Here is a 16,819-nt window from a genome sequence, read left to right as displayed (position 1 = left end):
TAGGAAAAAAAGCAAATTGCTGTCATTCAATGAAAACCTATGGTTGAGGTACTGACTGGATTAAAGGAAAGTAATGTCCATAAAATTTTGTTTGTTGTAGTTTGCAACACTGCATAAATTGAAACATAACTGTTAATTTAGACAAGAATAAACGCCAGTGTTGGAAATAAAAAAATAATAATAATAATAAAAGAAACACAAGGATTTTTTTACGCATTATGCAAAAATAATTGTATTTGTTCCTTATGAGTTTTAGTTATAAAATAAGCAGATAAATTAACTCGATTGCAAATCCAGTTCCATCATGTTGTCTGATTGATTAATATTAGCACTGTTTTGACTTGCTGCACTTGTTTCAGTCTCAGTAGAAATCACTGCATCATTTGTATTTTGTGGATTCAAATTATCATTTGAGGAAGAGTTATAATCCTGTGTAGCTTTTGGTATTTCATTTATGCTGGCCATCTGTTGTGCCTTAAGTCTCTCTAATTTTCTCTGTTCTGCGATAAGTCTATTACGTCGCATACGTTCTTTTTGTTCTTCTGTAAGTGTCTGTAAACATTAAAAATGAACAACAATTACAACATAACATTTGTAAACTACTTCTGCACGACAAAAAGGACACAACAACCAATACTTTATAGTGAACTGTAACAATCTAACCACATAAATTGACACTTCATACCATTATCCAACAGATTTTATCTTTGGAGCATTGTAATGGTCGTCCACTAAAACCCCTCTTTAGCAAATACCTGGGAACCCAACACTTTTTTTCTCCTCCTTAAATTTGAGTTTGACTAGATTACATTGAAGGAGTGACCCAGAAACTTACTTTGATAATTATTAAGTCGTAAAAGTAATCTGTAATCACAGCAGTAGCCCGTGCTGGAAGTTTAAACTATAGCATATGATCCTAATTTAATTGAATAATTCATAGAGAAGCAGATCTCTGGCACACGTTAAATATGATGATGACGAATGTTAAAGACAACTACTTAAATAATGTCTTTGATTTTTTTTGGGAAAAAGCAGTAGTTTACACATACCTCCAAGTATAACATACTGACAGTTCTCACACCAGGGAGGTGATGCTACAAGAACCACCGAAGAAAGAAGCTTACAACAGTATCATGTTCTTCAGAAGCTACAGCAAAACAGGCTCTAGGTGACTTCTTTTCTTCACTGCCCCACCACTCTCATACCCACTACTGCCTATTTCAACTATTTCCTTCATATAGCACACTTACATCCGTCTTAGGTGTGATGATAATGTCATCATATGAAACAATCTGGATAAACTGAAAGAAACAGAGGTTGTACAGAGTTTCAGGGAGAGCATAAGGGAACAATTGACAGGAATGGGGGAAAGAAATACAGTAGAAGAAGAATGGGTAGCTTTGAGGGATGAAATAGTGAAGGCAGCAGAGGATCAAATAGGTAAAAAGACTTCACTGTAGATCTAGTGCAAGTGACAGTTAATCATTCACTCGTAACAGTAAAATTCATGTTGATAGTTTTAGTGAAACGAGCAAGTGTACTAAAAGTTTTACCATTGTTTCGGACCTCTTGATAAATATGTGTGACACGTCAATCACATCGCGATTACGGGCAGCATGGGGTTCACGCCTGAGCCTCAGGATGTGTGCTAGCAGCGCATGTCAGGTATTTCAGGCGTCAACTTCGCGTCTCAATATCTCGGGATGTAATGGGAATATTGCGATGCAATCAACGCCATTGTGTATGTGCTTTGTCATGCTATGGATTGCTGAAGAAAAAATATAGGAGGTCCATTTAAAAAAAACATAAGTTTGTATTAAAAAACACATATGCTTTCGTTTTACAATGTTTCCAAATATGTACACTCATGGGCCCCAACCCTACATTGATACCGGTGAAAGTCGTTTTCCAATAGCTGTTATTGTTCCAGAGATATTTTGGGTGGACAAGATAGCTGGGACACCCTGTATATACCGTGTGACATTATTTTCTTTAATCTGATAAAACACTTGTTATTCACTAGTAAAAATGCTTCATTATATGGGCATCTAAATGTCATGTACCAATATTATGCATTACTTTATATAATGCATTACTGTAACATAACTTAAAAGTAGCTGTTTTCAAATGAACAATGTACATACACCACAAAGAAATTAATAAAGCTAGAAATGACTGCTTCTTTCATACTGGTTAAGGTGGAATAAATGACAAACAAAACATAATAACAGAAACAAAGGCAACTTCCTGTACCAGACAGATGAGATGCGAAGTTAGTAGTGTTGGAAGATGTCAATGAAAGAGTTAGGGCACTAAAAATTAGAATCAAGAGTTGCATGTGTACTTTTAAGCTCTGTGATATAGATCACAGGAACTAACCTTCTCACCAGTGTGGAATCTTTTATGCATTTCATAGTTTAGAGTTAATATGCCAATATTTAAAGATATACCAGTTTGTTGTTTACATAAACTATGTTATAATTTTAGGTGGGAGTGGAGGAAAATAACAAATTTTGCACTCCAATTATTACTCCACCCAGCTTATCATTTGCAGTGAAAGCATGGCAGTGCAAAGAAAGTTTCCAGACCACAGAAGTTTAGTGAGTAATTACCTTGACTACTGACTGCGTCTGAAGCTGTGCTGAAGAATGTGAAGCATTCTGATGTGCCATGTGAGCCTGAGACAAATGACTTAAAGATAATTGCTGACCAATAAGAGCATCAAAAGCATCAATTGGTTCATCAATCTGCTCTTCCTTTTCGTTAACCTCATCACAAAGTGAGGCTGGTTCAACCTCATTGACAAGACCCATCCTAATTCTCTTCACATACGTCTGCAAAATGAGATTTCAGTAATTAGTCATACAGTCACTTTGTAGGCAACAGACAAACAGCACTTAATTTTAGAGAGACACTGTGGCATCTAGTATCTGCTAATAATTGTAGTCTTTATAATAAATAATTGACATCTTGCAAACACCCTACGAACCTTGTTGTTTTTGCAATACTCATTCAACACACATCAAACCACCAAACTTGAAGCTATTTAAATCGGCAGCTTTCCCCAGATTTAAACACAATGAGCTGACTGAATGTTTCTCGTTTTATAATTTTCATACAGTATCACAAGCTCTTGACGTGATCTACACACACTTGTTCCCACAATAAAGTGGTGACAATAATTATGGAGCAATAAACCTAGTTTGAACACCATGGAACGTCTAGGAAGTATTTTAACTTTTTCTTCCATCCTCAATACTAGCTGCTTTCTTAAGGAAAATGAATATGAGTGAAGCTTACAATAACTCTACCAGTAGCATGACCACATCTTGTGATTCGGAATACTACTTAAGGCTGCCACCCCCCTCCTTTTTTTCTCAAAAAAAATTGAAGTTTACACAAGGGGCCCTAGCATTGAAGTATAGGTTCTGAATGCAACATTTTACTTCTTGACCACACATACACTAGTGTCCAAAAGCAAAGGACAATAAGTAAATTGTATTTCATGAAGATATTGAAGGGCTACATAACAAGGTAAATATTAATCACAAAATACTCTGCCTACAACAAAATCTAAAATATTTAATCAGAAGGGTTCTCAAAATGAAGATACTTATTTAAAAAATAGCAGAACCAGAGAAATTTGTTTTTTACACTAACAGAGGATATGGTCATGCCATATTGTCCAACAAACTACTGGGCAGTGACGTGGCATGCTATCTACATGGTAGTTTAACAGCTGTATTGGCAGTCAATTCCCACCTTAGAGAAGAGCTGATTTTTTTCACTGAAAAGATACACATCTACCTGAACACAACAACTCATGTAGACATCTTGAACAGGTAGTCTGGATTAAATATGCCCGACAATATTCCTCTGGCGACAAACTAAGATATAAAACTTGATACACCTATTCTCTCATACCATAACCCCACCACAACTAAACTGGTTTCTTTCCATGATGTTCAAATAATTGTAAAAGCAATAGACTGTTTCACAGCTATAATCTTAGCAGACAATTACCTTGTGGATATTCTTTGATTTTGCTGTGTAACTTAAGCAACAGGTAAGCTCTGTTATGGACTAACTCCTCTTGGTCGACCTTGCTTTTGCCTTAGGACATTTCTTGGGCCTATGAACTGTCACCATTGTCTTGAAATGATACTCTGTTGCATATTTGATGTGGTTGAGATAGCTAAAGGGGCTCAAGGTTTAATATTTCATCAATGATGAGTTCACTGGAAATGGAGTACAAGCACAAATTAGACATGAACGGGGAACGGTATTGTCAGCGTCCTTTTTAAAAGGCACCATCCTAGCATTTTCCTAAAATGATTTAGTGTAACCATGAAAAATTTAAAGCTAAATGTCCTGCTTTTCTTGAGTGTCAAGTCAGAGGATTACCACTGCACCAATTCATTTGTTCTGACTTTAGTGTGTGTTTGTGACATTCTTCAACGTATCTGTGTATTCTATCCACAAAACGGCATTTAAATGCTGCAAAAGTGCAAAAATACTCATAAGTGAGGAAATATGGGTCTTACACACTTCTTTTCAAGTTCCTTTAATCACATCCATTCAAAACGATGAGTATAACTTTCCTCCACAAAGAGCTGTAGTCTTGTTATACACCTTCGTAGTTATTTACAGTGATTGACAACTTTCTCTTCTTTCTATTTCTTCTTTTTGCTTGATTAAAAATAGCATTTGTAAACAAGTGTACAATCTGTTCATAATCAATTCAACACACAAGTTCGTACTAGATGTGTGTGAAAATTACTGCGTTTTTTAACCAATTGATTTACTGTAGATATCATTACAATATTGTTCTAATTAGTTCCCTTTGGCATCCACTCAATTTTTCCAGCAGCTCTGCCAGACACTGTATACATCCTGGAAGACTTCAATGGGGACTTCAGAAAGGCTCTCGATATGGTGTCCTGGAAGGCCTTAATCTACTCAAAACGGATTCCTTTCAGGCCGGTCTTGATCCTCGGGAAGAGAAAGGAATCGGCTGGAGCAATATCAAGACTGTGGAGGTGTTGCAGTAGCTTTGGATGCCAAGTTGTGCTTCGCCAGGTACTCATGGACGCTCAGAGCGGTGTGGCTTGAAACGTTGTCATGATGGAGCTCCCACGTACTGGCAATCTGCTTTCTCACTCGGATTACCCTTATTCGCAGTTGTCCCAGCACATCAAAGTAGTAGGCACATTCACAGTTTGACCTTAAGGAATTAACTCTCTGTGGACCAAACTTTTGGTGTCAAAAAAGAAGACAATCAACATAGTTTTCACTTTTGATGTGCTCATTCTTGCTTTTTCCAGTTCTGGGGATCCCAAGATGTACTATTAGCAACTTTGACATAGTCCAAAAAGAAGGTTCAATTGTCATGTGTTCGAGGAGTTCAGTCGTGATAGTCACCCGGTGATTCTTCTAATTGTCTGTAAAAGCTTGGCACACACCTTCCTCATTTACAATTCATGCACAATTATTTCAGGAAGGTTGCAAGTTTTTGCAATCATCAAGACACTCAATCAATGGTCAGAATTTAACAGATTGTGTACATGGGCCAAATTGTTATCGGTTGTGCCGGTCAATGGCCACAGCACGTGGTTTGTCGATCACCTTTTCCTGAAACACTTTGAACCAACCAGAAACTTGCAAATATGATACAGCACTGTCCCAGTGAGCTTGCAAAAACAATTATCTACACATCTACATTTATACTCCGCAAGCCACCCAACGGTGTGTGGCGGAGGGCACTTTATGTGCCACTGTCATTACCTCCCTTTCCTGTTCCAGTCGCGTATGGTTCGCGGGAAGAACAACTGTCTGAAAGCCTCCGTGCGCGCTCTAATCTCTCTAATTTTACATTCGTGATCTTCTCGGGAGGTATAAGTAGGGGGAAGCAATATATTCGATACCTCATCCAGAAACGCACCCTCTCGAAACCTGGCGAGCAAGCTACACCGCGGTGCAGAGCGCCTCTCTTGCAGAGTCTGCCACTTGAGTTTGTTAAATATCTCCGTAACGCTATCACGGTTACCAAATAACCCTGTGACGAAACGCGCCGCTCTTCTTTGGAGCTTCTCTATCTCCTCCGTCAACCCGATCTGGTACGGATCCCACACTGATGAGCAATGCTCAAGTATAGAGCGAACGAGTGTTTTGTAAGCCACCTCCTTTGTTGATGGACTACATTTTCTAAGGACTCTCCCAATGAATCTCAACCTGGTACCCGCCTTACCAACAATTAATTTTATATGATCATTCCACTTCAAATCATTCCGCACGCACACTCCCAGATATTTTACAGAAGTAACTGCTACCAGTGTTTGTTCCGCTATCATATAATCATACAATAAAGGATCCTTCTTTCTATGTATTCGCAATACATTACATTTGTCTATGTTAAGGGTCAGTTGCCACTCCCTGCACCAAGTGCCTATCCGCTGCAGATCTTCCTGCATTTCGCTACAATTTTCTAATGCTGCAACTTCTCTGTATACTACAGCATCATCCGCGAAAAGCTGCATGGAACTTCCGACACTATCTACTAGGTCATTTATATATATTGTGAAAAGCAATGGTCCCATAACACTCCCCTGTGGCACGCCAGAGGTTACTTTAACGTCTGTAGACATCTCTCCATTGATAACAACATGCTGTGTTCTGTTTGCTAAAAACTCTTCCATAGGCTGGTTCTTCACAAGAGATCTGTTCAATTTCAAACAAAACTTCATTGCTTAAGGTTGTTCTAGTGATTATTCCATTGTGTTTTGTGACACAGGCATTAAACAGGAACACGCAGAGACTGAGATCCTATAGCCCCACCCCACATAATCTAAACAGTCACAATGATCTGCGTCCCCCCCCTTTTTTTTAAATTGATGTTTGCTTCATTTTCCGGACACAATTCGTAAGCTTGAGGTAGAAGTGTACTTTAATCTAATAGCCAATTCTAATATTTTCTTAATATGAAACATACAACATTTTTAGTTAAGCTTCAAATCTAATGTGACAGATCTAATAAATGATGTGGCAAATAGTGACCAAGAATATGACAACTGCACTGTGATAAACTCAATTTACTTGAAACAGAAAAAAAGCATATTTGAAATGGACATGCAATATACAGTACAAAACTAAACGGGGAGAAAAACTGAACATGGGAAACAAATTAATTTTTGCTGATAAGAAGTAAAAGCAAATAACCATTATGAATGAATTTCACACTGAACAGAAGAGGGCAGAATGAGAACAATGTGAAGGTTCTACTTGATAGAGGGTGTTTTGATGCTACTAAAGTTTGTGTCATGTAAGAAGGCGGCCCAATTTTCAGCCGTTCTGCGCAACCCCCTCCACTAGCCACCATCAGCTAATAATATTAATTCTTCTTCTGGGCAGCTAGCAGCGAGTTACAGCTGGACAGTGAGAATCTCATTCCTACATGCAGCACTGTTACCATACTTCACGACAATCGAATTAGTCATTCAACTGTCAGCCTCCCCCTCCTGTAGCAGTATAACTGTGAATGTGTATCTGTAAATGTTTAAGCGAGATTCGAAAAAAAAATTAGGTGATGGGCAATAAATCTGAAATGCTTCACAAGCAGGCGTGGGGGATTATTTGCCACATTTATAACTTTTTCAAATGTGAACTTTAAAGCAGGTCTCCTACTGTTGACATCTGAGGATACAAGGACATCTGAGTACACAAGAACGGACTACAGAAACAGGTGGTGTCGGCAAAAGAACTGTAAAGAGAACTGTAAACGAACGTGTCAGAGCTGTAGGAACCATAGAAAAGTTAAGTTTCGAAATTGCAAGGAATCTGTAACACAAGTGGATGGTTTTAACAACCATGATTTCAAGTGCTCCATATTAATGATGAATGCCCAAAATCACAAAAACGTGTAACAGTTATGCAGGAGAAAACTGGCTTCAACGGTAAGTGCTTTGTCAATGTAAAGAATTTTAAAAGATGTTGGTTAAATATGTTAAGACGACAGTTTTTAATTCAAAGAAGTGACACAGTTGCAGCACAAACTGCATCCCATATAAAGATTTATGATACAAGAGAAAGGTGTAGTTCAACAGTGTGTTATCTTGATGAAACAAAGGAAATTAGAATCATTCCAGGAAGACCTGCTGGAAAATGAGTGACTGTACCAGTGGTTTAAAAGTTTTCACACGAATAGGCTCTCGGATAATTATTCTGCATGCTGACTCCTCTTGTTTTGTTTCTGAGAACAAACTTGTATTTACGTGTAAGAAAACAGCAGTGACTACCATTCATAAATGAATGCTGTCAGTTTTGTGACGTGATTCACAATTCTTGTCACACCTTGCATCGAAGTCCGTCATTGACAGTTATAATTCAACTGTTACAGAGAACACACCAGAAAAATGGATACTCTTCCCTGGCTTAAAAATAAAAATATTAAGCACAGTATAAACCGACTCGTGCTGATCTCCAGTACCTCATTAATTAATGCAAGTCACACGACAGGAAAGTACAAACTCGACTTCCTTGCACGTGAATGGAGTCGCACAGTTTTGCATTTACCCATGTGTCACTGTCAGTGTGGCCCCATGGAATTAATTTGGGCAAAGTGTTAAGGCTACGTGGTTAAAAAAAATTTAATAATAATAATAATAATTTCAAGATAGCATACATGAGTCACATGTGCACGAGGCAACAGACAACGTCCCACATGTAGCGTTAGCACAGTCTGTGAGGCATGGTTAAAAAGCTTCAGAAAGAAGAATTTGATTGGAAAGTGATGATGGATATAAGCCCTGAACCTATCATTGTAAATTCAGTCAGACTGTTCGGAAACAGATTCAAATAGAAGTGACAATGGTATTATGATGTAGACTTTGGAACAAAGTAATAATATTTCTTAGTTTTAAAGACTCATCGTTTGAAAACTGTGTTTGTCAAGATATCAGTTGCATACATGATAATGAGAACTTCCTAGCCTTTTTGATAAGAACTTTGTATCCTTTGAATTAAACAGACTATAATGTTCAACATATTGTCCAAGGAGAATGTTGATGTTCTAATAACAAGCGAGAATGCAGCTGGATAATTTGTCAGAAGACCAATATTTCCACATGTAAACCCCTGTTATTTTCAAGGCACAAACTGGATAAGGCCCTAAAATAACAGTAACTATTACTTGTAGAGATATCAGTGGTTTTCGATGTTATCCATCAGCATTCTCTGGAGTTACCTGCGAATGATGGTTAATTGTTTGCTTGTTCAATGGATTATAAATGCGGTCTGTCACTATAATTTCGAACGAGTTAGTTTACACTCATAATGCCTGTTAACAGTGAAAAATATGACAACTTACTGACTATTTCTACGATAATCCTTTACACTAGTATTTTCTACCATTAACTATAGTCAAAAACACACACACACACACACACACACACACACACACACACACACACCTTGAATATTTTTAAAAATTCTATTGAGTAGAAGCAGTTCTCAAGCAAATATAATGATTTCGGTTTGTTTAAGTTATGAATTATGTATTAAATTTTTACTTATAATACAGTTCAAATTGCAATAAATGATGATTATTGCAAGCACTTTCAATGATCTTGTCATTAGACAATCATCATTTTGAGAAAAATTGTACTTCACGTTTTCACAAAGCTGTGTCAGTTGTTCTCGCCTCCCGACGCCACGCAGAGTACATCTATGATGCAGTGGAAGCAAACGTCCACAGGAAATGAATTAATGTTTCTCTCATGACAATTGATCAAACTTGGTTTTAATATTTACTATTCCTCTCATAGGAATATTTACTAATTCCTCTTTGAATGTATAATACGATGTACCTTAGGCAAATGAGCCTGACTGTTGTCCGCAGCAATCCAATTCGGCAACATAGGCATAGTTTGCCCACTCTCTGCTGCTGCACACGCGTAGTTTTCAACTCTCCACACTTTCTTACCGCTTTTGCCTCTACGAGCAGAAGCGCCATCCTATGTGACACGGGCTATATCTGGAACTGATCAGTAACTTCATGTGTATATGTGAGGTTTTTTCACTAGCAATAATGCGGCCTTGGAAAATGGCCATTATACTTTGAAACCGTGCAGTGAAGGCAATCTTTGAGAGAGCCAGTACAGGGCATCAACTTTCACCTTCCAGCAGAGGAAAAGCTGACCAGGAAGGAGATGAGACTCTTCATAGTATTTCAACTTGCACACTTTTCACATTTGTATGGAAAATTTTATTAATTCAATTCTTAAACTCTTATCCACATGCAAAACAACTCCCCTAAAAAAATTTATTGGGGATCATATGCCACAAGAATTGCATGGTGGTGTGTCCTGCCACTGTTTGTCAAGTGTACTACACATCTATATCCCATCCCGATCACTGCATCCAGACTGAGTGACGAAATGGAGGAATGAGGCAGCCATGCACATGGCTTCACAGGTATATTCAGCCATTCATTCTTCCGCACTGTCAGGCTATTTTCAACACGAGAAAACTCAACTGTATATCAGAGCACTGCAGGCACACGCCTCATGCAAAAGTGGTCTGCACATGGCTCTCTCTCTCTGCATGTGTGTGTGTGTGTGTGTGTGTGTGTGTGTGTGTGTGTGTGAGAGAGAGAGAGAGAGAGAGAGAGAGAGAGAGAGAGAGAGAGACAGGGTGACGGATGTTGTCAAAGAGCATTGATGCTCCTTCGCCAAATGGCATATCTGAGTGAGCGCTTGTCTACAGCCACGTGTACACCTTGTGCTTGCTGTACTCACTCACATACAGTCTGCAAATCTGCAGTGTGCACATGCATAACACAGTTCCCATGCGCATAATTTATTTGCATGACAAACAGAGACTACAAGTATATTTATTTGGATAAAAATGTTTATTCATCATCAGTAAATAAAAAGTATTATGAATAAGATTTACTGTTCCAATTCTTTATCACTTATTACACAAATGTACTTTTTATTGATTTTAAAATCATTTTTAGAACAACTCTTATTTCCAAACATCTCATCAGAAAGTTTATTTGGTTTTCAAAGTTTTGTCACTGTAACACACTAAAGAAAATACATTCAACAGATGCAAACAGGATATTGGGTGGTGATATTTTTTGAAATCATCTTTATTCCAGGTTAAAGATATAGTATTCTTCAGAAAAATTGAGAAATTATCAATTCCACCGTAGTTTTTGGCAATAACTTCATTGTAATTCCACATCAGCTTCATATCTCCATCACATTTGAAATAAATTTTCTTTTTACTTCATAACGTCATTTTTGAGATTTGTGACCCAATTTCTTCGGCATTTCTTTGGGTTATTGTGTGTTGGCAGTTTGTTGTAAGCCTCCCCTGGGCTTGAACAGTAAGTGAACTATTTGGTTTTGAATAGTGGGTAAGACACTGCTGCAGTAACTGTAGTTGGCGTACAAAAAACTTCCAATCATCTCTCGACACATATTCAATAAAAAAGATGGCACTGTGCTGCAATACGATGAATTCTTTTATGTACATAAACACACCGTCTCTTCCAAGATTTTTCAATCTCGAAGCTTTATGTAAGTGCACAGATGCGTGTTGGATTGGGAGAAGGTATTGCAAATTACGAGTTTCTGTTAGCTGTATTCTCATCTTTGGCTAGTTACGTAGAGTACTTCCAAATTAGCAGGGATGAGGGGGCAGGAGAGTTGCAGGGAAATGCAGACTCAGTTGAATTGAGTCAGATCTGTAGTGTAATTGTTAAGGTAGTCCAACTACAAAGCATTTTTTATGTTACATTTATTACATGGTAAAGCAAGTAAAGCTGCTCTCAATTGGCCCTGAACATTTGCAGTGCTTTATTAGTCATGCAGAGATTTGCATTATTTGAAATACAGGCATTTGAAATGCAAATTCAATATGTAAAATACCTATATTTATTTTGCATTTGAAATCCATTTTTTTCCCTCCAAAAAGCATTTTATATTTTTTTTTAAATCCTTAAAATCACATACTATGTATTTGGAAAATGAAAAATGATTCTCTTTATTTTTTTTATTTCATACTTTGTCGTTTTCATTCATCAAATGAGCCATTTGTTTAAACAAAAATCTTTCCACGACGGATACAGATGAGGCTATAAGATGTACCTGTCAAACGAATATAACCATGACACTGATGATGGTGATGGGGTCCCATACTCTGAGGAGCATAGGGGACAATGCGGGAGACCCGCACCGCCGACTAGGTAAGATCCTAGTGGAGGTGGTTTGCCATTGCCTTCTTCCAACCGTAATGGGGATGAGTGATGAGGATGAGGATGAGGATGATGATGATGATGATGATGACAACAACACCCAGTCATCTCGAGGCAGGGAAAATCCCTGACCCCGCTGGGAATCGAACCCGGGATCCCGTGTGCGGGAAGCGAGAACACTACCGCAAGACCACGAGCTGTGGACAATCATGACAATAATTACTAAAAATATTTTTAATTTTTAATAACCACGACACTAATTATTAAAAAAGGCAGTAAGACTTGGGTAATTATTTTAACTAGGAGGAGGAGGATCAAGGTGGGGCTCGAACCCCAACCTTTAGCTCTGCAGTCTGGAAGTCAAAGCAATGAGCCACCAAGACACATTTCTGTACGAACAATTAATAACTTATTTACAAACAGATATTGCACTGAGCCATGGGAACAAACACTCACAAGGGCCTACAGTGCAGCTGGACTAAAGTATTTTGTTAATAGTAAACAAAGCTGACAATTACAGTTAGTTGTCGTGCTCCTCCACACAGGTCTTTTTCATTTGTTCCATTTAAAGCATTTCTCAACGTCAATGTGATTTTAGCTGCAGACCAAATGTGAGCATTATCTCATCAGCTATTCATTTGGGCAAATTTACAGTTCCACACTACATCAATGACCTTCAATTACATTCAATATTTGATTAGCAATTTAATTTTTGTTATACGTTATCATACTCAGTCAAAGTGGTAACATTTGGTGACTGAGGCACACCAGCATACACATTCTCTGTAGAAAACATGGAAATTCAACAGCTAAAAAGAAATTATAATTCTAAGTGTATTCCAATGCTTGTCAGGCCCATTAGATGAAGCTGTAGTGTCCAAACTTCCTTAGCTGCACGGCAGGGCCACATGCCTGTTGCCAGTTGCGAGTGAATGCACGCTTGATGGCGAGTGAGGAAACAGCCAGCTGCGTGATTTCACATTGCATGCAAAGTGAGTGCTGGAGACCGAACACCACTCACGCAGGTTTGCAACGTGGATGCAGGGCTCAACTGTATATAACCATGCACTGCATAACAGCTCCCTAATTTGGGCTATTTGCTATCCATTAATTTTTATTTTTACATACTCAGATTTCTTAGATAAAGAGCATCTTTATTCCAATGTTGTTGCACTTCCCAAGTACTTGAGGACTCAGCACACATCAGGATCATCAAAGCACCGTAACATCTCGTCTAGTCTAGTGCTTTTGGAACGTCCTACAACTTTGCACCAAGGACAAAAATTCTTCTAAAAATTTATCAAAGAGCTCATCTGTAAGAACAAGTCTGCCTCCTCCAATAAAATACTATTAGGCTTCCAGCTGTGTTAAAGACCACATTTTACTGAATGGTACCACTGCGAGACTGTGTTTTTAAGACATGTTCACTGGCTGCACTAATAAAGAAGCTGCTCATCAGGCTTGAAGTCCACTGCACCCACAATCATTAAATAGTAAAGTTAATCTTCAATTTCACTCCAATAATCTAAATGAAAGTGAAAAATTCTTTTACTGTCATCATGGGCACAATCTTACTACTTGCTTGTGCCTTCTATTGTTTAAGTTCAGGGCTGGCAAACAGTGGCTTGTGAGCCATTCCCTCCTTTGAGCAGTTTCCCCCACACACTCTACCCCTACGTTGCAGCCACAGCCACACCTGTCAACTGCAGGGTAACTGACTGTCGTCGTGGATCGTGAGGCCTACCTACTGCCTATATGTAAACGCCTCAAGAAAAAGTATTAAATCTTTGACTTTATTTCATCATGTGTGTCAAACATTTACTTACATTAATGAGATATTAAAATATATACGTTAAATTTATATAATTTTGTCTTTACAATTTCTGCAACATTGACCTAACTGTGTTCTGAAGCTGGTGACCCAACAACTCATTGCTCACAGCATTATGCTGGGATTTAATGTACTTTCACAAATATATGTTGATCCCAAAAACAATTTTATTTTATAAGTGAACTCGGCAAGTTTTCTGTACTGATCGTGAGACTAAACTTCAAAAACTGCAGAAACTCTCTCCATTCTGGACAGCTAAACAGATCTTCTGTAAATTGCACACTTTTTCTTGAAGATGGCTTCCAAGACTAATTTTCCATTGTGTTCTAAAAGGCATTGTAAAGATTTAAAATCTTTAAAGTGACAGTGAAACTCTTAGAGAATTCATCAACAATTAAAGTAAATCTTGAAAATTTTACTTTCTTGTATTCTTGTTTCAGTTCATACCAACTTGGGAAATAGCAAATCTTTTACCTGTTTGTTTAGTTTAGACCATAATTCATTAATATTTGGACACACATCAGAAAGTGTGTGTTCCTATTCTTGCAAACACAAATTCAAATTATTTAAGAGATTTGTAAAATCTGTTAGAAATGCTATCTTCAAATTCTGTAGTTTCCGGTTTTGCTTCTTAATTCAAAAACTTGTTAAGTTCTTTTCTAAGTGAAATAAGAAGAGCTAAAAATTTTTCTGCACTCAGTCAATTAATTTTGGAATTAGGAAGTTGATCTTCATATTCCATTTCAACTTTAAAAAATCTGTTTAACTTGTTTGATGAGATAGCAATAGATTTCCTCCGCATATTATGTTCAAAATTTGTGTTACATTTTTCAACAGTATTCTGGAACTTTACCCATGCAGTGCTTCCTGACAAGTGAATTCCTCTAGGCCTGCACCATTATTACATGTATATGTATGTATTTATGTATAGTAGGCTATATACACAGAATACATACAATTCAATGAGAAGTTAGACAATTTATTCTATTTTTTCTTAACTGATCAATGAAGCCATTTTCGCAACCAACCATAGCTAGTGCACTACCAATACAAACTACAGTGCATTTTTGAAAGAACACCAATTTTCTCATCACATTTTTAATGGTATCAAAAATATCAAACACGCTGTTGCAAGCAATGGAAGTAAAGTGAGTAAATCTTCCAGTAGCAAAGACAAACAAGCAAACAGTAGGCTGTGATGGGCCCATGACTGCACCGCATGTGTTGACTTGGTGGGGAGAGCACCGCTGGAAGTGAATGGTTCACTAACAAGCCACGCTTTGCCAGGCATGGCATAGTTCAATATATTTTCTGAACTATAAATCAAATGATCAGCTCAGCTGATTGTTCATAAAGTAAGAGCCATCTAACCCAATCTGATTATTATGAAAGATGTTAACGCAAGATGCAACTAGCCATAAATAACACTTTTAAAATGGTACAGTCAATGTTTTCCATTAAAAATTCGCCCTTCTTACATTTTTTCAGGTCATCTGTAACTGATGTACTGTGGTCATTAAGACTCCATGAATAACAATAAATCACAAAATTTGTAACAAACGAGGAACATTTAAATGAACACCCTGCAGCTTTGATTGCAAATTTGTAATATCACAACTTGGACGGACAAAATATTATCCTTGGGATAAGGCTTCTCTTGTGCAATCTTTTCTGAGATTGTGACTCCAACTCTGCGCAGGAAGGAATGTTGCACCAATCTTTCTCCATTAGTTTTTCGCAACTGCACCTATGCATTCTGTCTCTGATTTTACATAAAATGTTGTATTGTCTTGCGTTGTAATATCTGTCTGTGTGAGATGCATTTTACAATGCACAGTACATTAAAGTAATGGCTAAACACTACCCGCATGCCCAGCTACATGGAACTGACGACCACAGCACTAAAATTATGTGTTGGTTCAATATTCACCTTCCTAATCTATATATCCAAGTCTTTTTACGATAACAAGAACACATTCTGGAGAAACTGTGCTTTCACTCAATGCCCAATCATCACTTAAAGAGATATCACAGTTTTTGCTGAGACTTACATCTTTCTCAACCTTGGTGACCTCTGAAATGTTTCCTGGGTATCTCGAGGACAGTTGTGCTGAGTAATACTATATATTATCTGGAAGGTGGGCTCTCTCTGCCTTTCACTGCTGTGGGCATTCCCCAGGTGCTGTGGATCTGCATACACATGCCGTTTGAATTTCTTAAAATGCTATGGATGTCAGTATGTGCCCTGAGCCACCAACTTCTAACTGGTGCGGAAGACTTATTTCCAGATGTTGGTGAATAAAAATTTTTTGAGTATTTACTAGCCTCACGGTGTGCTATCACTTGCAAAAAACCTCGTTTCAACATCATAAATCGTTTGTGTGATATGACAATTGTTATGACCACGATTCACGGTGCGCTTGGATGTGAATGGGCAGGTCACGTGCACCTGTCTGTCAGATATAAGTTCCAATAACTCAAGTAGGGAATGAGATATCATTCTGCTGTCAATTTTAAATAAAATTTCTATATCTCATCTACATTTCATTCACTGCAATGAGCTAAAAAACAACCATACACAAAGTTTACAAAATGCATTTTTACCTCTGCAAAATCTTTAAACATTTGTGCCAATATTTTACTTCTTTTGGTGCAGCAAATAAGCATGATGGATAATGAAAAGAAATTCAATTCTTTATTGAGTGAAGATTATCAGACTGTAAGATGTGCAA

General features: G+C 37.7%; 1 protein-coding gene across 1 annotated transcript in view; it reads right to left on the bottom strand.

The window, feature by feature from the left end:
* Window positions 1-209: 209 nt before the first annotated feature.
* Window positions 210-16,819, bottom strand: part of LOC124616059 (TIMELESS-interacting protein) — a 63,103-nt gene continuing 46,493 nt past the window's right edge. Inside the window, exons 5-6 of the mRNA XM_047144293.1 lie at window positions 2,613-2,834; window positions 210-552 (exon numbers count right to left, since the gene is read on the bottom strand). Coding sequence (XP_047000249.1) covers window positions 277-552; window positions 2,613-2,834 — 498 coding nt within the window. The 3' untranslated portion in view covers window positions 210-276. The remainder of the gene's footprint in view (window positions 553-2,612; window positions 2,835-16,819) is intronic.

This window comes from Schistocerca americana, chromosome 5 (genome assembly GCF_021461395.2).
Source record: "Schistocerca americana isolate TAMUIC-IGC-003095 chromosome 5, iqSchAmer2.1, whole genome shotgun sequence".
Lineage (NCBI taxonomy): Eukaryota > Metazoa > Arthropoda > Insecta > Orthoptera > Acrididae > Schistocerca > Schistocerca americana.
The sequence above is the reverse complement of the archived record's forward strand: the minus strand, read 5'-3'. Positions and strand labels throughout refer to the sequence as shown.